General features: G+C 57.8%; 2 protein-coding genes across 2 annotated transcripts in view; one reads left to right on the forward strand and one right to left on the reverse strand.

Moving 5' to 3' along the window:
- The window catches only part of VOLCADRAFT_93901 (uncharacterized protein), a gene marked incomplete at both ends in the record, with an annotated part of 3,406 nt that extends 942 nt beyond the window's left edge, over positions 1–2,464 (reverse strand). Inside the window, one exon of the mRNA XM_002953162.1 lies at positions 2,390–2,464. Coding sequence (XP_002953208.1) covers positions 2,390–2,464 — 75 coding nt within the window. The remainder of the gene's footprint in view (positions 1–2,389) is intronic.
- Positions 2,465–15,114: 12,650 nt separating this feature from the next.
- On the forward strand, positions 15,115–16,974 carry VOLCADRAFT_63297 (uncharacterized protein; the record flags this gene model as incomplete). Its single annotated transcript, XM_002953088.1, has 6 exons — positions 15,115–15,267; positions 15,396–15,497; positions 15,639–15,727; positions 15,878–15,879; positions 16,301–16,416; positions 16,891–16,974. Coding segments are annotated over 6 exons (546 nt in total), but the record flags the coding sequence as incomplete, so codon positions are not given.
- Positions 16,975–17,905: the final 931 nt, after the last annotated feature.

Here is a 17,905-nt window from a genome sequence, read left to right on the forward strand (position 1 = left end):
GCTCGCGACGGCGGTGATGGCAGCTGAATGGAGGCGGCGGACGATTATGAAGCGATGAAGCGCGCACCGGAAGACGCAGGTGTAATGCATACGATGGAAAATTCGCATAGCTGCTGCTGCCGCTCAGGTGCTGCTGCTGCTGCTGCCGCTAAATTTTCGTTAGCCGCGGCGGAGGGGACTTTCGTGAGTGAAGGGCCCATGTCATGCATCCGCAGGGAAAGACGAAACGGCGTTGTAAATAGATAGATGTCCGTCCTGTTGATATGGATTGTACTTCACGCTGCTGTGATGGCTGGAAACCCCCTGAAATATTCTTGCTATTACTTTTAATGCTACTAGCTGCTGCTGCTACTGCTACTGCCGCCACTACTGTCGCCACTACTGCCGACGCTTCTTCTTACGTTAGTCGATATTGTTGGGAAAAACAACGTCGTAATCTTGCTGCCCGATTGTTTAGCGTTCAGAAGGCTACACCTATAACAATAAACTCCAATACACCAATAAGCTTATCGCCCGCTCATTCTGTCATTGCAACCAATAGCCAGTATTCTATGGCCGCGATGAGGGGAAGAAGTAGACCAGAGAACAGGCAGATGTGCGGTGCCTGCATATTGGTGGTGGTGTAGTTGGTGCTGTGTATGTTTGGCTACTGTAACAATCGCATCGTGCACCGTAACCACCTTTCAAATGGATACATGCATTCCAAGTTGCCAGCCGCCAGAGCATGGTCTGCAGTGACGTGAAGTGGCGCGCCAGAACATGTCACACGTGCCGCGACTTTGGCGTGTGACATGATGTGCCGTACATGCCGTACCCTATGCACCTCATTGCGGTTTCAGGCGCAATGATGTTTTCCGTAACCTTACCTGCCAGACTGGCAGTGCCAGTGCGGCAAACAGGAATGATTGCACGCAGAAAAGATGTTATTTCTCGCACGAGGCTTGGAGCCCGGCTTCGAGGAGGACTTTCTCGAGATATACAGCCGCCGATGCTGCCGTTACCTTCTTGACAGGACAGATCCAAACTCATTCAGTCACCGGTTCGTGAGCCCCGAGCGCAGTCGAGAATCCGATTTTTTACTTTGGCGGGCTGAACTGAGACGTCGGCGGGGGGTTGGTTGGCAGCTATCAATAAATAGGGATTCGGCCAATACCTCCAAAACCCCTGCGTTGGCTAATTTCCCCTGCGGAGCGCCCTTCATGACATCTTTCTTCATCCTCCCGGGGGGCCAGCCGGCCCCAGCTGGTTCAAGAGCTACTAATGATACCGTAATGGTTCTACGGTCAGCTGCATGACTCTGGTGGGTAGTAAGTTTGCAGGACTCGACTTCGGTACATCCAGCATCCAGCGTGAATTGATGTTATTGACGCGGGCTCCGTCATGCGCCGACTTGTCCGATAAGAACGCTCCTTGTAGAATCTAATGTAACAAATATTGATTTATTCGGAACAAAGCAAGGGCTGAAAATGCCACACGCAAAACAAACGGCTCTGTTACCATAATACCTGACTTGCGGGCCCCGTCTTGAAAGTAAGCTGAGCGGTCGGGGGCGCGATGCCTCCGTCACCCATCACCTCTAACTAAAACATATAAAACTATGCAGCACATAGGCGCACATGGATGTGATTGGAATGCCACAACCACCAAAAACTTGCTGGCGGAACGATAGGGCCATTACCGAGCAAGGACCGGAGTCGGGCCATGACTGACATTTCCTTACTTGCCCTTGGCGACCGAGACGGACACCCGACTGCAAACCGGCCACGACAGGCCTGGTTTGACCAGCAACAGTCGCATTGACTGCGGTCCGATCGCTTCCTCCGCCTGTCCATGCTGACGACATCGTTCCTATGCCTCAGAACGTAACCTTCAACTCTGGCCCGTTTGCTAGGAGATGCGGCAGGCGGAAACTTGAGAAGTCCTAGTAAGCATTTAAGCGTGCATTTGAGTTCCCTCTTGCGAGCTGGGTTGCTTTTTCGTGGTGATTGACGCGGTGAACATCGGGTTAACTTCCCCTGCGTCGGATAACTTCACTTTATGAGCGGTTTTCATCCCCCCTCGGTACTGGGCCCCTCTTGTCTTGGCGGGGTTACACCTTCAGGCGTACTATGCAGTGGTGTGCCTCTGGTCGGTTGCCGGTTCTGCACTGTTTGGCTTCGGCCCTACAGTGTTTGGCTTCGGCCCTACACTTATGTACCGGCAATCCTTAGGAATTAACTGCAGCAGCATTTTCAGCTAGGCACAGTGATTAGGGGAGGTGGTTGGATAGGGAGGGTTTCATGATTCGTAATTTTCCGAAACAACCTGATGCGCGTACAATCGATCTTTTCTTTATTAGTTACCTGCTTGCCTGCTTGTAGAGTACGAGTTCCCAGATGCGTGGACTTACCGGGCCTCGTCGGGCCAGGTCACGGCCGGTCGGCAGGTGCCGGCACAAGAGGAGCTCAGGCCCTGTCGTGCACATTATATTAATAACAGGATGAATATGCCAACACAGGTAAAAGCTTATTTGTTTTAGGAAGTCCTCTAAAGCTACAAACGAAAGGTAGGATGGCGACGACGGACTTTATCAAGTTTCCACGTACGCCCCATTTATTCGACATGGGAGCTGCATCCAGAGACGATTTGGTAATGGCTCCAGCTGACGCGATTCGTATGCTTGCGCGTGGGGTCGTTATCGGTAAGCGCTTATAACGTGATGTAACGTGCGGAGCTCAACAAGTATTGTATCAAATCACCGTAACCTGTTTGAGTTCCTCTAACGTAGAAGAAAAAATTGATGGAGCAAACTTGGGAATCTCCTTCGGCACGAGCGACGGGCCACCAAGGTGCCAAAAACGCGGTCATTGGGTGACATATCAGAGCGAGCAGCAGTTTAGCAAGCTCGATTCATGGTTATCCCAACACACGGAAGAGCTGAGGCAAGCCCTAGGCAAGTCCCCATAATGGGGAAATGAAATGATTTCATACTTGCAGTCACATCGTTTGAGGCTTCTGCTTGGATCTGCTTGGCTTCTATCCTTATACCATTTTACTAAGTATCAGCAGGAAAATAAGTTGTGTGATGTTAAAACCTGACTGTACAGGAACACGGTACGTACTGTACGGTGAATGGGTTGCAGCACGGCATAGCGTCCCATACGATGCCCTGCCCGACTGGTTCCTGGCCTTCGACGTATATGACAAGCAGACATCAAAATTCCTAAGCAGGTGAGCCTGCATTCTCCGCCAGCTTCTGCTGCATCTGGCGCCTACCTGGTGCTCCCGCCTCCACACAGCGGCCTGACTCACGACGACTGCAGCCCACTACGCTAACCCCTTGCCGCCGCGATTTCGCCAACCCAGCAACAACCTCAATCTGCCTCTTTCCCTCCTCGCACACTTCCACTCGGACAAATGTCCGCGTCCTTGCATGGAACTGCATGCCCCGTGCGCTGTGGGTGGTCATTGCGGCACATACGCCTGCTGCTCTCTGTGTTTGGTGGTTTCGGCCCTAACCCGCAGCCGTCGTAGGGATGAGCTGCTACGCCATACCGGTGTGCGCTCGGTCCCATCCGTGGTGCCTGCGCCAGGCCGGGCTTTCACTGGGCCCAACGCGCTGGAGGCTGTACGGAAGCTAATCCTGGGGCTTCGGAGCGCGCTCTGTGTGCCCGACTCCGAGCAGTGGGCGGAAGGGGTAGTATTGCGGCTGGAAGAGGTGGAGGACGAGCAGCTCCGGGAAGATGGCGAGTACGGCAGCAGCACGGGGCAGGCCGGCGGGGGGTGGCTGGTTGCACGTGCCAAGGTTGTGAATCCAGCATTTCATCAGGTATATACGCACAATTACGATAAAAGTGCAATGTACGGCACGTGCAAAAGTGTGGTATATAGTCCAGCAGATTTATAACTCTACGTGCCGTATACCGTGCACCATGTCATGCAATGGTTGCTGGTTTGCCGTTCTTAACAGGTAACACACAGAGGGTTCCGGGATCCCGTGGCTCTCCCACGGCTGCGTCCATACACACCTTTTTCTGTACAGTACACAAGTGGTAACGGAACGTGGCCACCAATCGAAAGGCCCGGCGAAAGGTGGTGTGCCTGCTCCAACGCCCATAATGATATAATAATACTCGCTTGCTGGAAATTCAACCCTGCATGCACACCAATATGCTTTACAGTCACTCATATTGGCCGTCACCAGTCTCAAATCGAACAGCATCAGTACGGTCCGCTTCAGTACCCAGCCTGTCTGGGTTTTGTCCACTTTTCTCGTTTCTTCCTCTAGTTTTGTACGGTTTTTGCATTCCTGCCGCCGTCTACAGTCCTGGGTTTTGCCCGGTTTTAATATTTCTCTCCCTTACATACCTTCCAATGCGCCGTCCGCCCAACTCTTGTTCGGCCCTCAATGGTTATCGCTGTTTCAATGGCTTTCGCGACCATCAGGCCATTGAGATGGGTGAGGGGGCTCGCGGCGGTGCTAGCGGCGGCGGCAACACTGGCGCCGCCAGCGGAGGCGCAGGCGGAAGTCGTGGCGGCGGCGGCAGCGGCGGCGGCGGCAATGTCCATTGGAGTAAGAAGGCCATCCAATGGAACCGACTACGGCCCGACCTTTGGGCGCAGCTGCCAGATCCAGATATGCCAGAACTAGATATGGATCTACCGCCTGGGAGTCCAGATCCAGATTTATTGAAATCGGATCCGATAGAGGTGCGACTGGTGGAGCCGGCCCCCTGTCTACCAGCAGTGGCGGCGGCTGTAGCAGTAACGGGGGCCGTCTTGGACGTCTCGGCCAAGGGAGCCCCAGAAGGGACGGCAGCGGCGGCGGCGGCGGCGGCGGCTGAGGAGAAGGCAACGGAAGTGGGGCCAGCAAGGTCCAGCAGGTTGCAGCGGCGGACCATTACTGCTGTGAATGAAGCGGCTTGTGGAGTGGGGGCCGCGGCGACAAAACCCAGAGCAGCCGGCGTTCCAGGTGCAGGCACGTCGGCGTCAACGTCGGCGGGTGCGGTAGCGATGCCGGTGGGTACGGCGGGCCCGGTGGCGACGGCGGCGGCAATGGCGGCGGCGCATTTGCACCTCGTGGACGGCGGCTACTATGTTGCCTTAAATGGCAACGCCGTCGACGCCGTGGCCGAGTGGTGCATCGCCCAGTCGGGCTGTGTTGGGCTGACGCCGGGGCATGTGGCCAACAGGTGGGCAGGCCGTGTCGTACATGGCAATTGATGATTAGGATTAGGAAAAACGAACGGACCCAGAAAAAGCCTCCCGTACTACTAGTTAGCCAATGTGATTTGATGAACTCCAAGGGCACCGATTTAAGTCGCGTTTTTTGCCGTACTCGGTATTTGAAGTGTTTTAGGGAAACCATATAACTCCCAGTTAGGCGGTGTCAAGGATGTCGAGTGTGGGATAGGTACCATTACAGAATTGGATCCAGATTCTCTGGGAACCTCCTACAGAGATTCTACAGAGATTCAGAAGGCGCAGGCGTGCTTCACTGAGGATTCCCCACGTCACCGGCGTGCGCGGATCCCCTTTCGTTTTGCGCCGGTCCTGACTGCACGTGTCTGTACGGCATTTGTACGGCGGCAGGGTACACCGTGACGGACCGCACCACCACATCACGCTCATCACGCCGCTCGAGATGACTGAGCTACGAAACCAGTATGGCATGGAGCCACAGGATGTGTTCGACGTCGTACGGGCCGTGGTGAGGAGTGCGTGGTTGGCACACTTGGGTCACACAACTGTTCGTGGTTGGAAGTGCATTTGATGATAGTCTGCCGGAAGGGGAATCAATTCATTGAGGGATGTTCAGAATGGATACGAACCTTAATTGGAAAGCTTGAGCATTGGCCCTGCCGCTGCTGTTGCTGCTGTATGGACGAGGGCTGTCGGCCTCTCTTCTTTTTCCGCGCTCCTCTTGGCGCGAACCCCCAGCCCAGCCCAGCCCCTTGATGCGCTGGAAAACCCAAACTGGCACAGACTTAGACACGGCGAGTTACAGGGCTGGCGCCCAGGTTTCTGAACGTTAACATGTCTGTAATGGTCACGCATTCCCCGCCGCAGTGAGGATTAGAATCCCATAAACCGAGGAGCCCCGCTATGAGGCCCCCGCCACACACCCTCTGGTGTCGCTGTTTAAGTCGTGACTTACACTTGACGGCGTCCCTCCCACCTCAACCTTCATGTAAGGAACATTTGAGTTTTGTCCTTCCTCACCTTAGAGCTCTGTTTCGCTTTGCCGCAGGCCGGACCGACTGGTGGCGCCTGGGTGCCTGTCGGATTGGGTCGGGTTCGCAGCTCCGAAACCGGCGATGAGGCGCTGTTCGTTGTGATTGGGTGGCCCGCGGGTCGGTCCGCCCGGGCGGCACTGGGACTTAGCCGCGAGCAGCATTTCCACATCACACTGGGCTTCCAGGCGCAGGTGAGCTTCTGGATTACGTGGGTATGTGGATCCATGAGCCGTCCCGGTCGGATCCAGATGCTGAAACTGAAACCAAAGTCGAGATCCTGGTCGAAATCACCCTTTAGGGTTATCGATCCCTTTGGGAAGCCCATTGAAGTTGTCCCTAAAGGGAATGCCTTCCCCTGACATTGAAGTTTCGACCTGACAGCGTCCCGTCTCCTCATCGCTACTACCTCTTGAGCCGTCCGCGACGTGTTCGATCCCATCTTGTGTTAAACCTTTCCAACCGCAGGAGCCCCATACCTACACTGAGCCCTAAAACCCTAAAACCTCCCCTACCATCCCTCCCAGGACGTTCATGGGGTGGCCAAGGGCATGACGACGCTCCAGTGGGGCCGTGTAGACGTGCAAATGATGGAAGCGATGTCCGCAGCTGCTGAATCGGCAGGTGCGGCATCATACATATATCACCTGAGCGATCCATTGAGGAGTTGGCTACAGTGACTAGATGAAGGTGCCCCGAAACACCAGGGGAGGCAGGGTCTGCCGGGTAGCGGCCGCAGGGTGAAGATATGACTCCCCTGTCCCACACAACATAAATCACATCATAGGCTCACCGAAACTCAATTACCCCCTTTGGACGCTAGTCTGGGCTGATGTGCGGTGTTTTTCCTTTTCTCCGTGGCTTTTAGGCGTTGTAGTATTTCCCTTGGGCCTTCGGCTCGTATGGGTAGTCTTACAGGTATGGGGTCACGCACCCCCCAACCATGTAACACACACAGACACACACATCATAGGGATTCCCTTCGGGTCCCCTTCAAGGACCACCAGAAGGGACCAAGGTGCCTGCCTCCGGGAAAACCAAAGGGACCCATGGCATTGTCGCCATCTAACCGAAAATCGCTATGGAAGCCTGAAACCAACCCAGCCCTTCCAAACACCCTTGGCGCCGCGGGGCCCGCCGCCACCTGCAGGTGCCCACATGTCACCTGTGGACCGAGCGGCAGTCCTTGTGCTGCAGGTGAGCCAACGTGCCTTGTTGGCGGCCTCCCCCCTCTTCCCCCTTGTCGTTTTGCTATGTCCTCGTCCTACCCGCCATCCTAAGAGACTCAATTAATTTTGCTTCCATGCCGCGTACCTGGCATGAAACTGTCGGCGGGATTTCAACTAACCCACCAACTCACGGGAATCCTAACCGATCGAAAACCAACCGCAGGCCCTAACGGAAATGGACCTGGCAGCAGCGGCAGCGGCGGCCGAGGCCGGTGCTGGCAATGCCGTCAGTACGATCAGTACTGCAGCTCGTGCCCCACAAGATGTCGTACGCGGTGTGACAGCATCCCCTCCGCGTCCAAAGCTGCTACCCCACGTAGGGGAATCTCTTTATAGCATATTGGGTGTGGCCTTGAGCTGGGCTGGGGCTGCCGATGGGGTGATGGACTGCGCTGCGGCAGCAGCTACAATAGCGACATCGACGGCTGCTGCTGCTACTGCTGCGCGGAATGCACGCGACTGTCGTACGGAACAGTACGAACTATGGGGACGGCGCTTTATTGCATCTTGTGCTCATGTGGCCCTCGCCCGGCTGTCGGGGCTGTGCGGCGAGCTTGACGACGTGGCCGAGCATGTACGGCACGCAGAGGCGCTGGCGACGGCGGCAGCGACTGGGCCCTCGCAGAGGAATCTCGGCGAAGAAGTGAATGTCGTACTAGCGGCGGCGGGGTGCTTGTACGGCAAGGCTTGCTGTCAACGGGGAAGCTATGCAGATGCGGTGGCCGCGTTTGAGCATGCCGCCTTGGCCCTTGAGTGAGTCCCTGGTTCCGTACGTACGTGCGTACGTTAGCTGCGTTCACAATCTGCGTACCTATTGATATATCAATGTTACCAATTTCCATTTCATGTAGTAAGGTGTGTACCTGGTTATGGGCCCATATCACACGTGGCAAAATACACGTTACAATGGGGGTGTAGTCCGGGGTAGGCGGCGGTGACGATCCCTGAAGTTACTCCTGAGCCCCCTCCCATCAGGACGTCTCACATGTGTTGGCGCCTTTCATGTGTTGGCGCATGTATCAGCCGGTGGGGAGCAATGCCCTACCGGAGCCCTGTGTGCAGGTCATCGCAGGATCCAGTGACTCCAGTGACGGAAGTGGGCATGTGGCGAAACTGGGTTGTACGGAGTCGCCGTGACAATAACGACCCGCGCGGTGTGTCTTCCTCCATGCCTCCCAGCCCCTGTTCCCAACCCCCGCCCCCCCGATCCCGTCATCCCTCGCCGTTGTCGCCTATAGGCGTGCTGGAGGTGGTCTGACAGATGCCGCCAGCGGTGGAACTGCCAGGGCCGGCGGCGGCGGCGCCGCCGCCGCCAGCGGCTGTTCGGCCGCCGACTTGCTCATGTCCCTGCTGCGACAGGCGGTAGCTCCCTCCCTGGACGTCCCGGCACTGAGGGCGGCCGCCGCTACCTGCGCCCGCCGCCAGCATTTGGCAACCAACAGTTCAGCAGGGCCGCAACATCATCATCGTCATGATCAGCCGCCGCCGCCGCCTGCCCCACAACCGCCAATAGCACCGCAGCTACAACCCCTGCCCGTAGCTGAGCTTCAGACAGGAAGTCTGCAGGAAGGCCAGCTTCGGAGCACCCGGGAACGTATTGTCGTACCTGGGGTTCTGATTCCGCCTGCGCAAGGCGGCAGCAGCCACAGCGGCAGCGGCAGCGGCAGCGATGGTGCCATGCTTATGGACGTGACGTTGCCCCGAAACACATCTTGGGTGGTTCCCGGCGTGTTGGCGGGTGGCAGCACACCCAAGCGAAGCGAGCAGGCAGGTGCATGTAACTGCGCAATCCGAGAACTGTCAAGTTTAGGAACGTATTGTCGGCAGTACTGTCATGCGCTCACGTCTGGGGGAGCTGGGTGCAGACAGACATGCACCGGTCGGGCGAACGCACGTATAGACGTATGGACGTATGGACGTATGGAGCAACGGAGGCAAATTCGGGTGCTGGGTGGGGGTTCAAGACAGCTAACACACTGTCCTGCTGCCTGCCTTCAGTTCTTCGTTCCTTAGGATGCTCCCTCCCGTTTTTTCTTACCTCACCTCTCACTCCGTCTCTAACTCTGAAAATCGGGACAAATTCACCGTTCGTGCACCTGCACCTGCACCTGCAACTGCACCTGCACCTGCACCTGCACCTGCACCTGCACCTGCACCTGCACCTGCACCTGCACCTGCACCTGCACCTGCACCTGCACCTGCACCTGCACCTGCACCTGCACCTGCACCTGCACCTGCACCTGCACCTGCACCTGCACCTGCACCTGCACCTGCACCTGCACCTGCACCTGCACCTGCACCTGCACCTGCACCTGCACCTGCACCTGCACCTGCACCTGCACCTGCACCTGCACCTGCACCTGCACCTGCACCTGCACCTGCACCTGCACCTGCACCTGCGCCTGCGCCTGCACCTGCATGCTTTCGGTATCGCGGATTGTGAACCGCAAGGGTCGATTGGTCAGTTAGCGGTTGGTAGCCGTACTGTTGTACGCCCATTTCGTACATGTGTTAAACTTGTAATACAAGAGGGGCGGTGTAGTGGGTACCATCAACGGGGCGGAGCGGTATGTGGTCGTTTACAGAGGTTACAGACGATAAGGAGATGTCGAGAGATGTCCCCATCCGGCCTGAGTGTCCCCTCTCGCCTGCCCTCCTCCCTCTCCCCACCCGCGTGCCCTCCTCCCTCTCCCCACCCGCGTGCCCTCCTCCCTCTCCCCACCCGCGTGCCCTCCTCCCTCTCCCCACCCGCGTGCCCTCCTCCCTCTCCCCACCCGCGTGCCCTCCTCCCTCTCCCCACCCGCCTGCCCTCCTCCCTCTCCCCACCCGCGTGCCCTCCTCCCTCTCCCCACCCGCGTGCCCTCCTCCCTCTCCCCACCCGCGTGCCCTCCTCCCCCCCTGGTGCTCCCTCCCTCAGATCGCAGCGCTCCACAGGGTGGGTGTGGGCCTTATCATCACACTCACAGAGGAAGAACCGCTGCCTCCGCGCTGGTTCGCTCGACCCGCCGCCGGCGGCGGCAGTGGCGGCGGCAGCGCTGCCGCTGCATCTGGGGCCCCGGTAAGGAATCTTTTCGTACCTGTAACCAACTATGAGCCTCAATCCGTACAGCAAATGGACGAGATTCTCACCGCGGTGGAGGAGCACGTCGCCGCGGCGGCGGTGGCGGCGGGAGCAGCCGCCGGTGCCGTCCTAGTCCATTGCGGCGGCGGCAAGGGCCGCGCGGGAACGGCGCTGGCTTGCTACCTGTGTAAGCACGGCCAAGGACCTCCATGTCCGCCGCCAGCGGCGGCTTCCACCTCCACCTCCGCCGTCAGCCCCCCCGTCATGTCCGCCGGCGATGCCGTACGCCTTATCAGGGATCTTCGACCCGGCAGTATCGAGACGGAGCAGCAGAGGTGCTTCGTAGGCCGCTACTGCGACCTGTTGTGGAGGCGGTACGACAGGGCAGCGGCCGGGGATGCTGCTGCCGTTGAGAACGCTGCCGCGACGGCGGTGACCGCCGTACCCCCCGCGCCGAATGTTCCGTCTCGACGAACGGTTGAGCTCGCGGTGGCGGAAGAGGAGACGGGTGCGGCCCGGAGCGTGTCGCTGCGGGAAACGGGAAAACGGCTGCACCCAGCCGCGTCGAAAGCCGTCCCCGCCGCTGCCGCAGCCGCGTCGTCGTCGCCGTTGACATCACAAAATCCACTTCCTCAGGCGGTCGTGGGAGCGGCGCCATCAGCATTGACGTTGAAGCCATCTCCTGCGGTGGCGCTGGCGTCGACATCAGCACCTGCGGCTGTAAGGCTGGCGCCACAAACCTGTACAACAGGGGCGGCAGCGGCGGCGGCGGCGGCGGCGGCGGTAGAAGAGGGCGAACATAGCGGCGCCCGGATAGGGTCACCGCAGGAAAGGCGACCACAGCCGCAGCCTGATCCCTATTCCCAGACCGGACCACAACAACCCCGCAACTGCAGCAACCGCCAACGGCACCGCTCACTAGGCCTGGAGGCGCAGGCGCAGGCGCAGGCGCAGCTGCCGGACCCGCAGCGGCCGCTGGACCGGGCTGCCCAGCTGCGAGCGCTGCCGCCTCCGCCTCCTCCTCCTCCGCTGCCTAACTCCCGGCAGCTACCTCGACTGGCCATGCTGGTGGGGTTGCCGGGCAGCGGCAAGAGCACATTCGCCCAGGCCCTGGAAGCTAGCGGAAGGTGCGACAGGGTGGAGGTGGTGGTGGTGGTGGTCGAGGTGGTCGAGGTGGTGGTAGTGGTGGTGGTGGTGGAGATGGTGGCGGTGGGGACTGGGGCTAAGGGTCGCTGAGGAGCTGCATGCATTGTGTTTGTTATTATTGCGACCCAAGGGACTAATTTGTGCGCTCCAGATGTTTTGGCGTGACAGGACCGAGGATTATCGAGTTGTGGTTGTTTGGTTGTCGGTTGATGGTTGGGGGTGGGTTGGTTGTCCAGCTCTCAACACCTTTAACAGCAAAGATGGGACAGCACCGCCGCTGCTATCACTGCTACTGCCGCAGCCACCACACCACATCGCACCACAGACCAGGACACCTCCAAGCGTTGTTTTTACTTGTGACATGTTGCTATTTATCTCTGTTATTCTGTTTATGCGTGTGTGTTTCGTAATTGAAGCGCCACCTTCCAACTTCCCGTCTTGACCGTTTTTCTCCGGGCCCTACCACCACCGAGCCTGCCACTACCACTCTACCACTACCACTCTACCACTACCACTCTACCACTCTACCACTCTACCACTACCACTCTACCACTACCACTCTACCACACTACCACTCTACCACTATCCTCGCACATCCGCAAACCCATCTCCGCCCCCTCGGGTCCTGAACCCACCCCGCCCCAGGTGGAGCCGCATTTGTCAGGACGAGTGCGGCAGCCGGGGGGCCGCGGAGGCGGCCTTCAGCTCCGCGCTGCTGCGCGGTAGATCCGCGGGCTGGAGGCCCCACCTGGTGCTGGACCGCTGCAGCCCGGATGTAGCAGACCGGCGGGAGTGGCTCAAACTGGGACTACTGGGGCCTAGGGATAAAGGTAGGGGGGAGTGTGGGTGGCGTTAGGTGGGTGGCTGCCGAGAGAGCTTTAACAGTGAGGCTTCATTTCCCCAAACATGGACGATAGCCTCACTGCTTCCGTAAGCACACGTACCTTGCCCCTTGGTTCTGCTGCTGCTACTGCCCTGTTGTTCTGCCGGTAGCAAGTTGTGGCGCTTGCAAGCTTTAAGCCCCGTATTTCCTCCGCTATCGTTGTGTGGTGTTGCCGTACGACCACGTATCCTGACCAGGCATCGTGGCGGTCTTCTTTGATGTCCCTCTTGCGGTGTGTAAGGCCCGAGTGGCCGCACGCGCTGACCACCCCACCATACCCCAAGGTATGCGTTGCTGCCGCCGCGTGTTGCAAGTAGCACGATGCAAGATGATTGCTCTGTTCTGCTTTGTTTCATCCCGTTTTGTTTCTTTTGCACTAGGAAGGCGGGAGCGCCGCAAGGGACCACAACACGGTGTAACTTAAAACATAGTGCTTAGTGCAGATTGCACGCTGGGCCAATGTTATTGCCAAATGCGGGCACGGCGTGTTTAATTCGTGTGTGTTTGTACGTGGCGTTTGTCATGTGGCGAATATCGTACTCCAAAACACGCATTCTCGCACGCCAAAACATGCAGCGCGCATGCGCTTACCCGCGCCGGCACTTTAGGCGCCCATGCGCTCGTTAGTTAATGAAGAGGGCTGTGTGGAATACGAGTAGGGTCCGGCTGGGGTGCGAATTCCTTGGATTATAAAGAGGAACTCCAGCCATAGGGAAGGGTAGGAGTACGGAGCTAGCTGCAGTACAATCTGCCGTACCATGTCAATTTCTGCCGCGGCATCTGGCACATAGCCGCACAATCGCATGCTGTTCCCACTCCCCTCCGGCGCCCTGTATGTCCGGTGCCCCCAGCATCCCCTCGCAAACCTAGCCCTAGCAACCCTACGCCTCGGAACCCTCAACCCGTCCTCGCCGTCATCAACTTGCACAGGTCGAGGAGGACCGTGTCTTCCCACGTTAATCTCCCCACGTTTTCCCCCCAACCCTCCTCAAACCCACCTCTTAACAGCCCATTACCAACCCATTCACAACCGATGGCGGCTTCCCTTTTTTCCCCCGAACCCACAAGGTTACTCCTCCTCATCCCGATCCCACCCGCCTCCCCTCTTTCCACAACCAAACGACCACCGTACACGCCCCTTAGGCCGGGGTGGACGCATCGTCGACTCCTTCGCGGCACGTCTGCAGGCGCCCACCCAGGCGGAGGGGTTCGAGAGGGTGTTCGTGATTCGTGGACCAGGGGACTCGGAGGCGCTGCTGGCGGCGTGGGGCGCTGCAGGGGCCCGGGGGGCTGCAGCTGGGGCGGCTGCGGCTGCGGGTCCGGGTCCGGAACCCTTGGGTTAGATAGAGCAGGGGGAGATTGTTGAGGATTGCGGCAGCCGCGGCAGCTCGCAACGGAGTGTGGGGAGGAGTGAGGGGATGTGGAATAAGTACCCTTGAAGACTTTGGAAGGGTGCAGGATGTGTGAAGGCGGTGGCGGCATAAGGTTTTTGTTTTTACAAGGTAGGGTTGAAGTTTGTGGAGATATGGACAAATTAAGTAGCTAGATACGTAAGGTCCCCTTAACTAACCTAATTCTCGCAATGTCGCGCAGTCACGCGCGTGCGAGCTCCCGGTCGAACAATGAGCAGAGGTCGGCAAATAAGGCGGATACTGCGGCTTAAGCCCCAGCTCCGGGTCCCTAATGACCAAAAATTGACCAAAAGACGTGATTTGCAGCCTCTATTGCGGCCGCGCTTGACTTGAACTCTGTGTTTGACTTTGTAACTCTGTGTAGACTGTCACGACCACCTCCATACAATTTGGCGACGGTTATCATTTGCCGCTTGTGGTGGTGATTTCGAGAGCTGGGCCTATGCACTTCAGGGCTCGACGACGGTCACCTGCTTTTTTGGTGACGAATACAAGAAGAGCAACGCCACCATTTCCCGCACGAACTCAGCTTACACCCGGCACGAGGCCTCCCACTCCCACAAAGCGGCTGAAGACCAGTACGCTCAGGATCAGCAGCAGAAGCAAACTAACAAGCACCTGGCCATGACCGAGGTTGCCGGCAATGCCTTGTTGGCTCTGTTTGGTGGCGCATACATGGTCCTCCACCAAGCCATGCCTTTCGCTGACTTCCCAGCGATCTGTTAATACATGGACTGGCTTAGAGTACCAAACATCGGAGCAAGCGTCGCGTATCGAGGCTGGCACTTTCATCGGCGTGCAGATGGACAAATCAACATGCATCGCAGGTGCGCCTTGCCGTACATGTGTTAATAGTATGGCTGTAGCTACCTGCCATACGGCTGTAGTTATTATGGCATGATGGCATCGAGCGTTCGTATGACCGTTAGCTCTCCAACTGATAACAACTGATAACACGTAACTGTTCCGCCGATTCGATCGATGTGCAATTCCGCAGTCTCTTTAGCTATCCCCGAGCTGTCTTGTTTGGCATAAGTTATCAAGCTGTCCCAGCCTCTGTCCTATTTGCCTGTCATCTCGTGTCGCTGGTCAGAGACACATTTGTTGCTTCACGGTGCTTAGCTGTAAGGTTAATCACCTCGCAAATAGTTGAAACAAGGCTTTTGTTGCTATGTCAGCCGCGGAAGAGTTACCGGCGGCGGAACCATGTTCGTCGGCAAGCGGGACAGCCGGGCCACCGTGCTTCATAATCACTCATTCAGTATCTAAGCGGCATAACATCGGGACCATCGTGCGCAGCGCGACGGCATTTGGGGTGAAAGAGGTGAGCTAAACCGTCGACTTGCGGCGTTTAATTGTGTCGTCACAGCACTAGCTATTTCAACTAAGCCTCTTCTTCCACGCGACGACTTCAATCTACCAAGGCCAAATAACATTCTGTGCTGTGGGCAGGTATGCCTGGTCGGGTCGCGCCAGTTCAACACCTTCGGCAGCCATGGTTCCGACGCCCACGTCGCTTTTAAACATTTTGACACGTTGCAGCAATGCGTGCAGGTATGTCAGTACTCAATCCCCTGCGCAAATCGTCCTGGAACTTTGTACAAATTTCTAGGGCTCCAAGGAGGGTCTGAACGCCCTTCCAGGGCTGAATCCTGTCGATGATGCCTTCACCCTTCGCCTACAAACAAACTCCAGCACCTGAAGGACGTGGAGGGCTGTCGCGTGCTGGGTATTGAGATCTGCGAGGGAGCGCTCCCCGTGCACGAACACCCCTTCACAGGCAGGTGCTGGTGGTGAAGGTGAAATCGAAGACACGACGTGTACGGGTCGGACCGATGGGTCGGTGGGTAAAGATGTGGGCCGATGAATAAAGGCACCGCCAGCACTGTTTCTTTATTCATGAAGAGCCAACTCTGCAAGCCTGAATTAAGGAGCAGTGTGTGAAATTCCCGCAAGCCCATGTGCAGTGCTGTGGGAGGCCCTCTTCGATGTCTTTACCCCTCCCGCTCCTTACCCCCTTCCTCCTTCTCCTCCCCCCTCCTTGCCCTTCTCTCGCGCCCTCCTTCTGGCGCACATCCAGCCCACCACCCTAAGCCCAGCTCTAACTCCTTAACGGAACCCTAACCAACCAACCAACTAAACGTCCCCCTTGTAATTCCTCCTTGCCCTGCCCGTCTGACCCCTCCCCACCTCTTCCCTGATTCTTTGCTTCCTGCTTCATATGCTCCACCACTCCCTCCCCACCCCCACCACTCCCTCCCCACCCCCACCACTCCCTCCCCACCACTCCCTCCCCACCACTCCTGTTCCCCCCCCCACCACTCCCGCTCCCGCTACCCGGGCCCCACCGCCCCCAGGCCCCACCGCCTTCCTGCTGGGCAATGAGGGCCAGGGGCTGTCTGAGCGGCAGATGGCGCTGTGCGACGGCTTCGTGTACATCCCCCAGCACGGACCAGGAACCGCCTCACTCAATGTGAGTAATAGCGGCGGTAGTAGTGGTACTAAAGGTAGTGCTAGAGGAGTAGTAGTGGTACTGGCAGTGCTAGAGGAGTAGTAGTGGTATTGGCAGTGGCAGTGACAGTCAGTAGTAGTGCCAGTGGCAGCGCCAGTATTAGTGCTACTGGCAGCGGCAGTAGTCGTGGCAGTAGCACTGGTAGTGGTAGGGGCTAGTTGTGGCGATATGGCGGCACGGGGCTTCTCCCCAGGTGTTGCAACCTGGTGGTGTAGCAGGTAGATGAACGGGGCGGGGGGTGGGCAGGTGGGGGGGTTGTGCAAGTGGGGAGGTGGAATCTCCCTCACCTCCCCGCAGTCATCGGCTCAATGCTGCGAGTCCGAGCATGGTCCGAGCTCTGGCAGCTCTGTTATCCGCATACTATACATATGGCTGTGAGTATATCTGACCCACAGACAGACAGACAGGCATGTGTAACCCCCCCCGGCCCCTCAGGTGGCGGTGGCTGCCTCCATCGTGCTGCACCACTTCGCGGTGTGGGGGGCCTACCCGGAGAGGGAGCGACACGGCTTCAAATTCAAGGCGGGTGGGGGATTAGGGGGTGGGGGGATTGGGGATGGAGGAAGGGGTGTTTTAGGCGGGTGTGGCGGGATGTGCTCCGGGAAAGGGGGGGAAAAAGGGAGGGGAAAGGGAGATGTATGTTCAAGGACGTTGCGGGAACAAAGACTGTTGGAACACGTCATGTCGCGATGTGGGGGCGTCCGTGGGGGAGGTCCCTTCTTAGGGGCCTCGCCCATGAATGCGTTCAACCAACGAATTCACCCAACGAATTCAACCAAGAATTCAACCAAGAATTCAACCAACGAATTCAACCAACGAATTCAACCAACGAATTCAACCAACGAATTCAACCAACGAATTCAACCAACGAATTCAACCAAGAATTCAACCAAGAATTCAACCAAGAATTCAACCAACGAATTCAACCAACGAATTCAACCAACGAGGTCCAACCAATTTCCAACCCAATGCTCCGTCCCGGAGACCAAACATGCGGTGCTGACGGTGGGGCGCGTTCATGTGTCTGCTGCAGGTTGCGGAGCGGCCGCTCCGTACAATGGCTCGGGGTGTCGTACGGGAAAGCGACGATGTTGTGCGGCAGCAACGGCAGCAAAGGCGAGCAGAGGCAGCGGCGGCGGCGGCGGCTGAAGAGGGGGCGGGTGGGGGCCCGGACTCAGAGTGGGGTCGGAGTTTGTTTGAAGACGGGGGCGTTACGGCTGATGATGATGATGAGGAGGAGGGGGAGGGGGAGGAAGGGGCCGATGGATCTTGTGGGCGGGGTCGGGGTAGCTGACGGCTGCAGTCGCGCTGAAAATGGGGTGGGGTGTATTGGGGGTGATGATTTTGTTGGTGGTTGTGTAAAAGTGGTGGCGGCTGTTAGGAGGGGGTGACGGTGCTGGTGCTGCTGTACCTGCTGCGGTCGTATCACATGTGCGCAGGGATATGTTCG

This window comes from Volvox carteri (genome assembly GCF_000143455.1).
Source record: "Volvox carteri f. nagariensis unplaced genomic scaffold VOLCAscaffold_34, whole genome shotgun sequence".
NCBI classification, from domain to species: Eukaryota; Viridiplantae; Chlorophyta; class Chlorophyceae; order Chlamydomonadales; family Volvocaceae; genus Volvox; species Volvox carteri.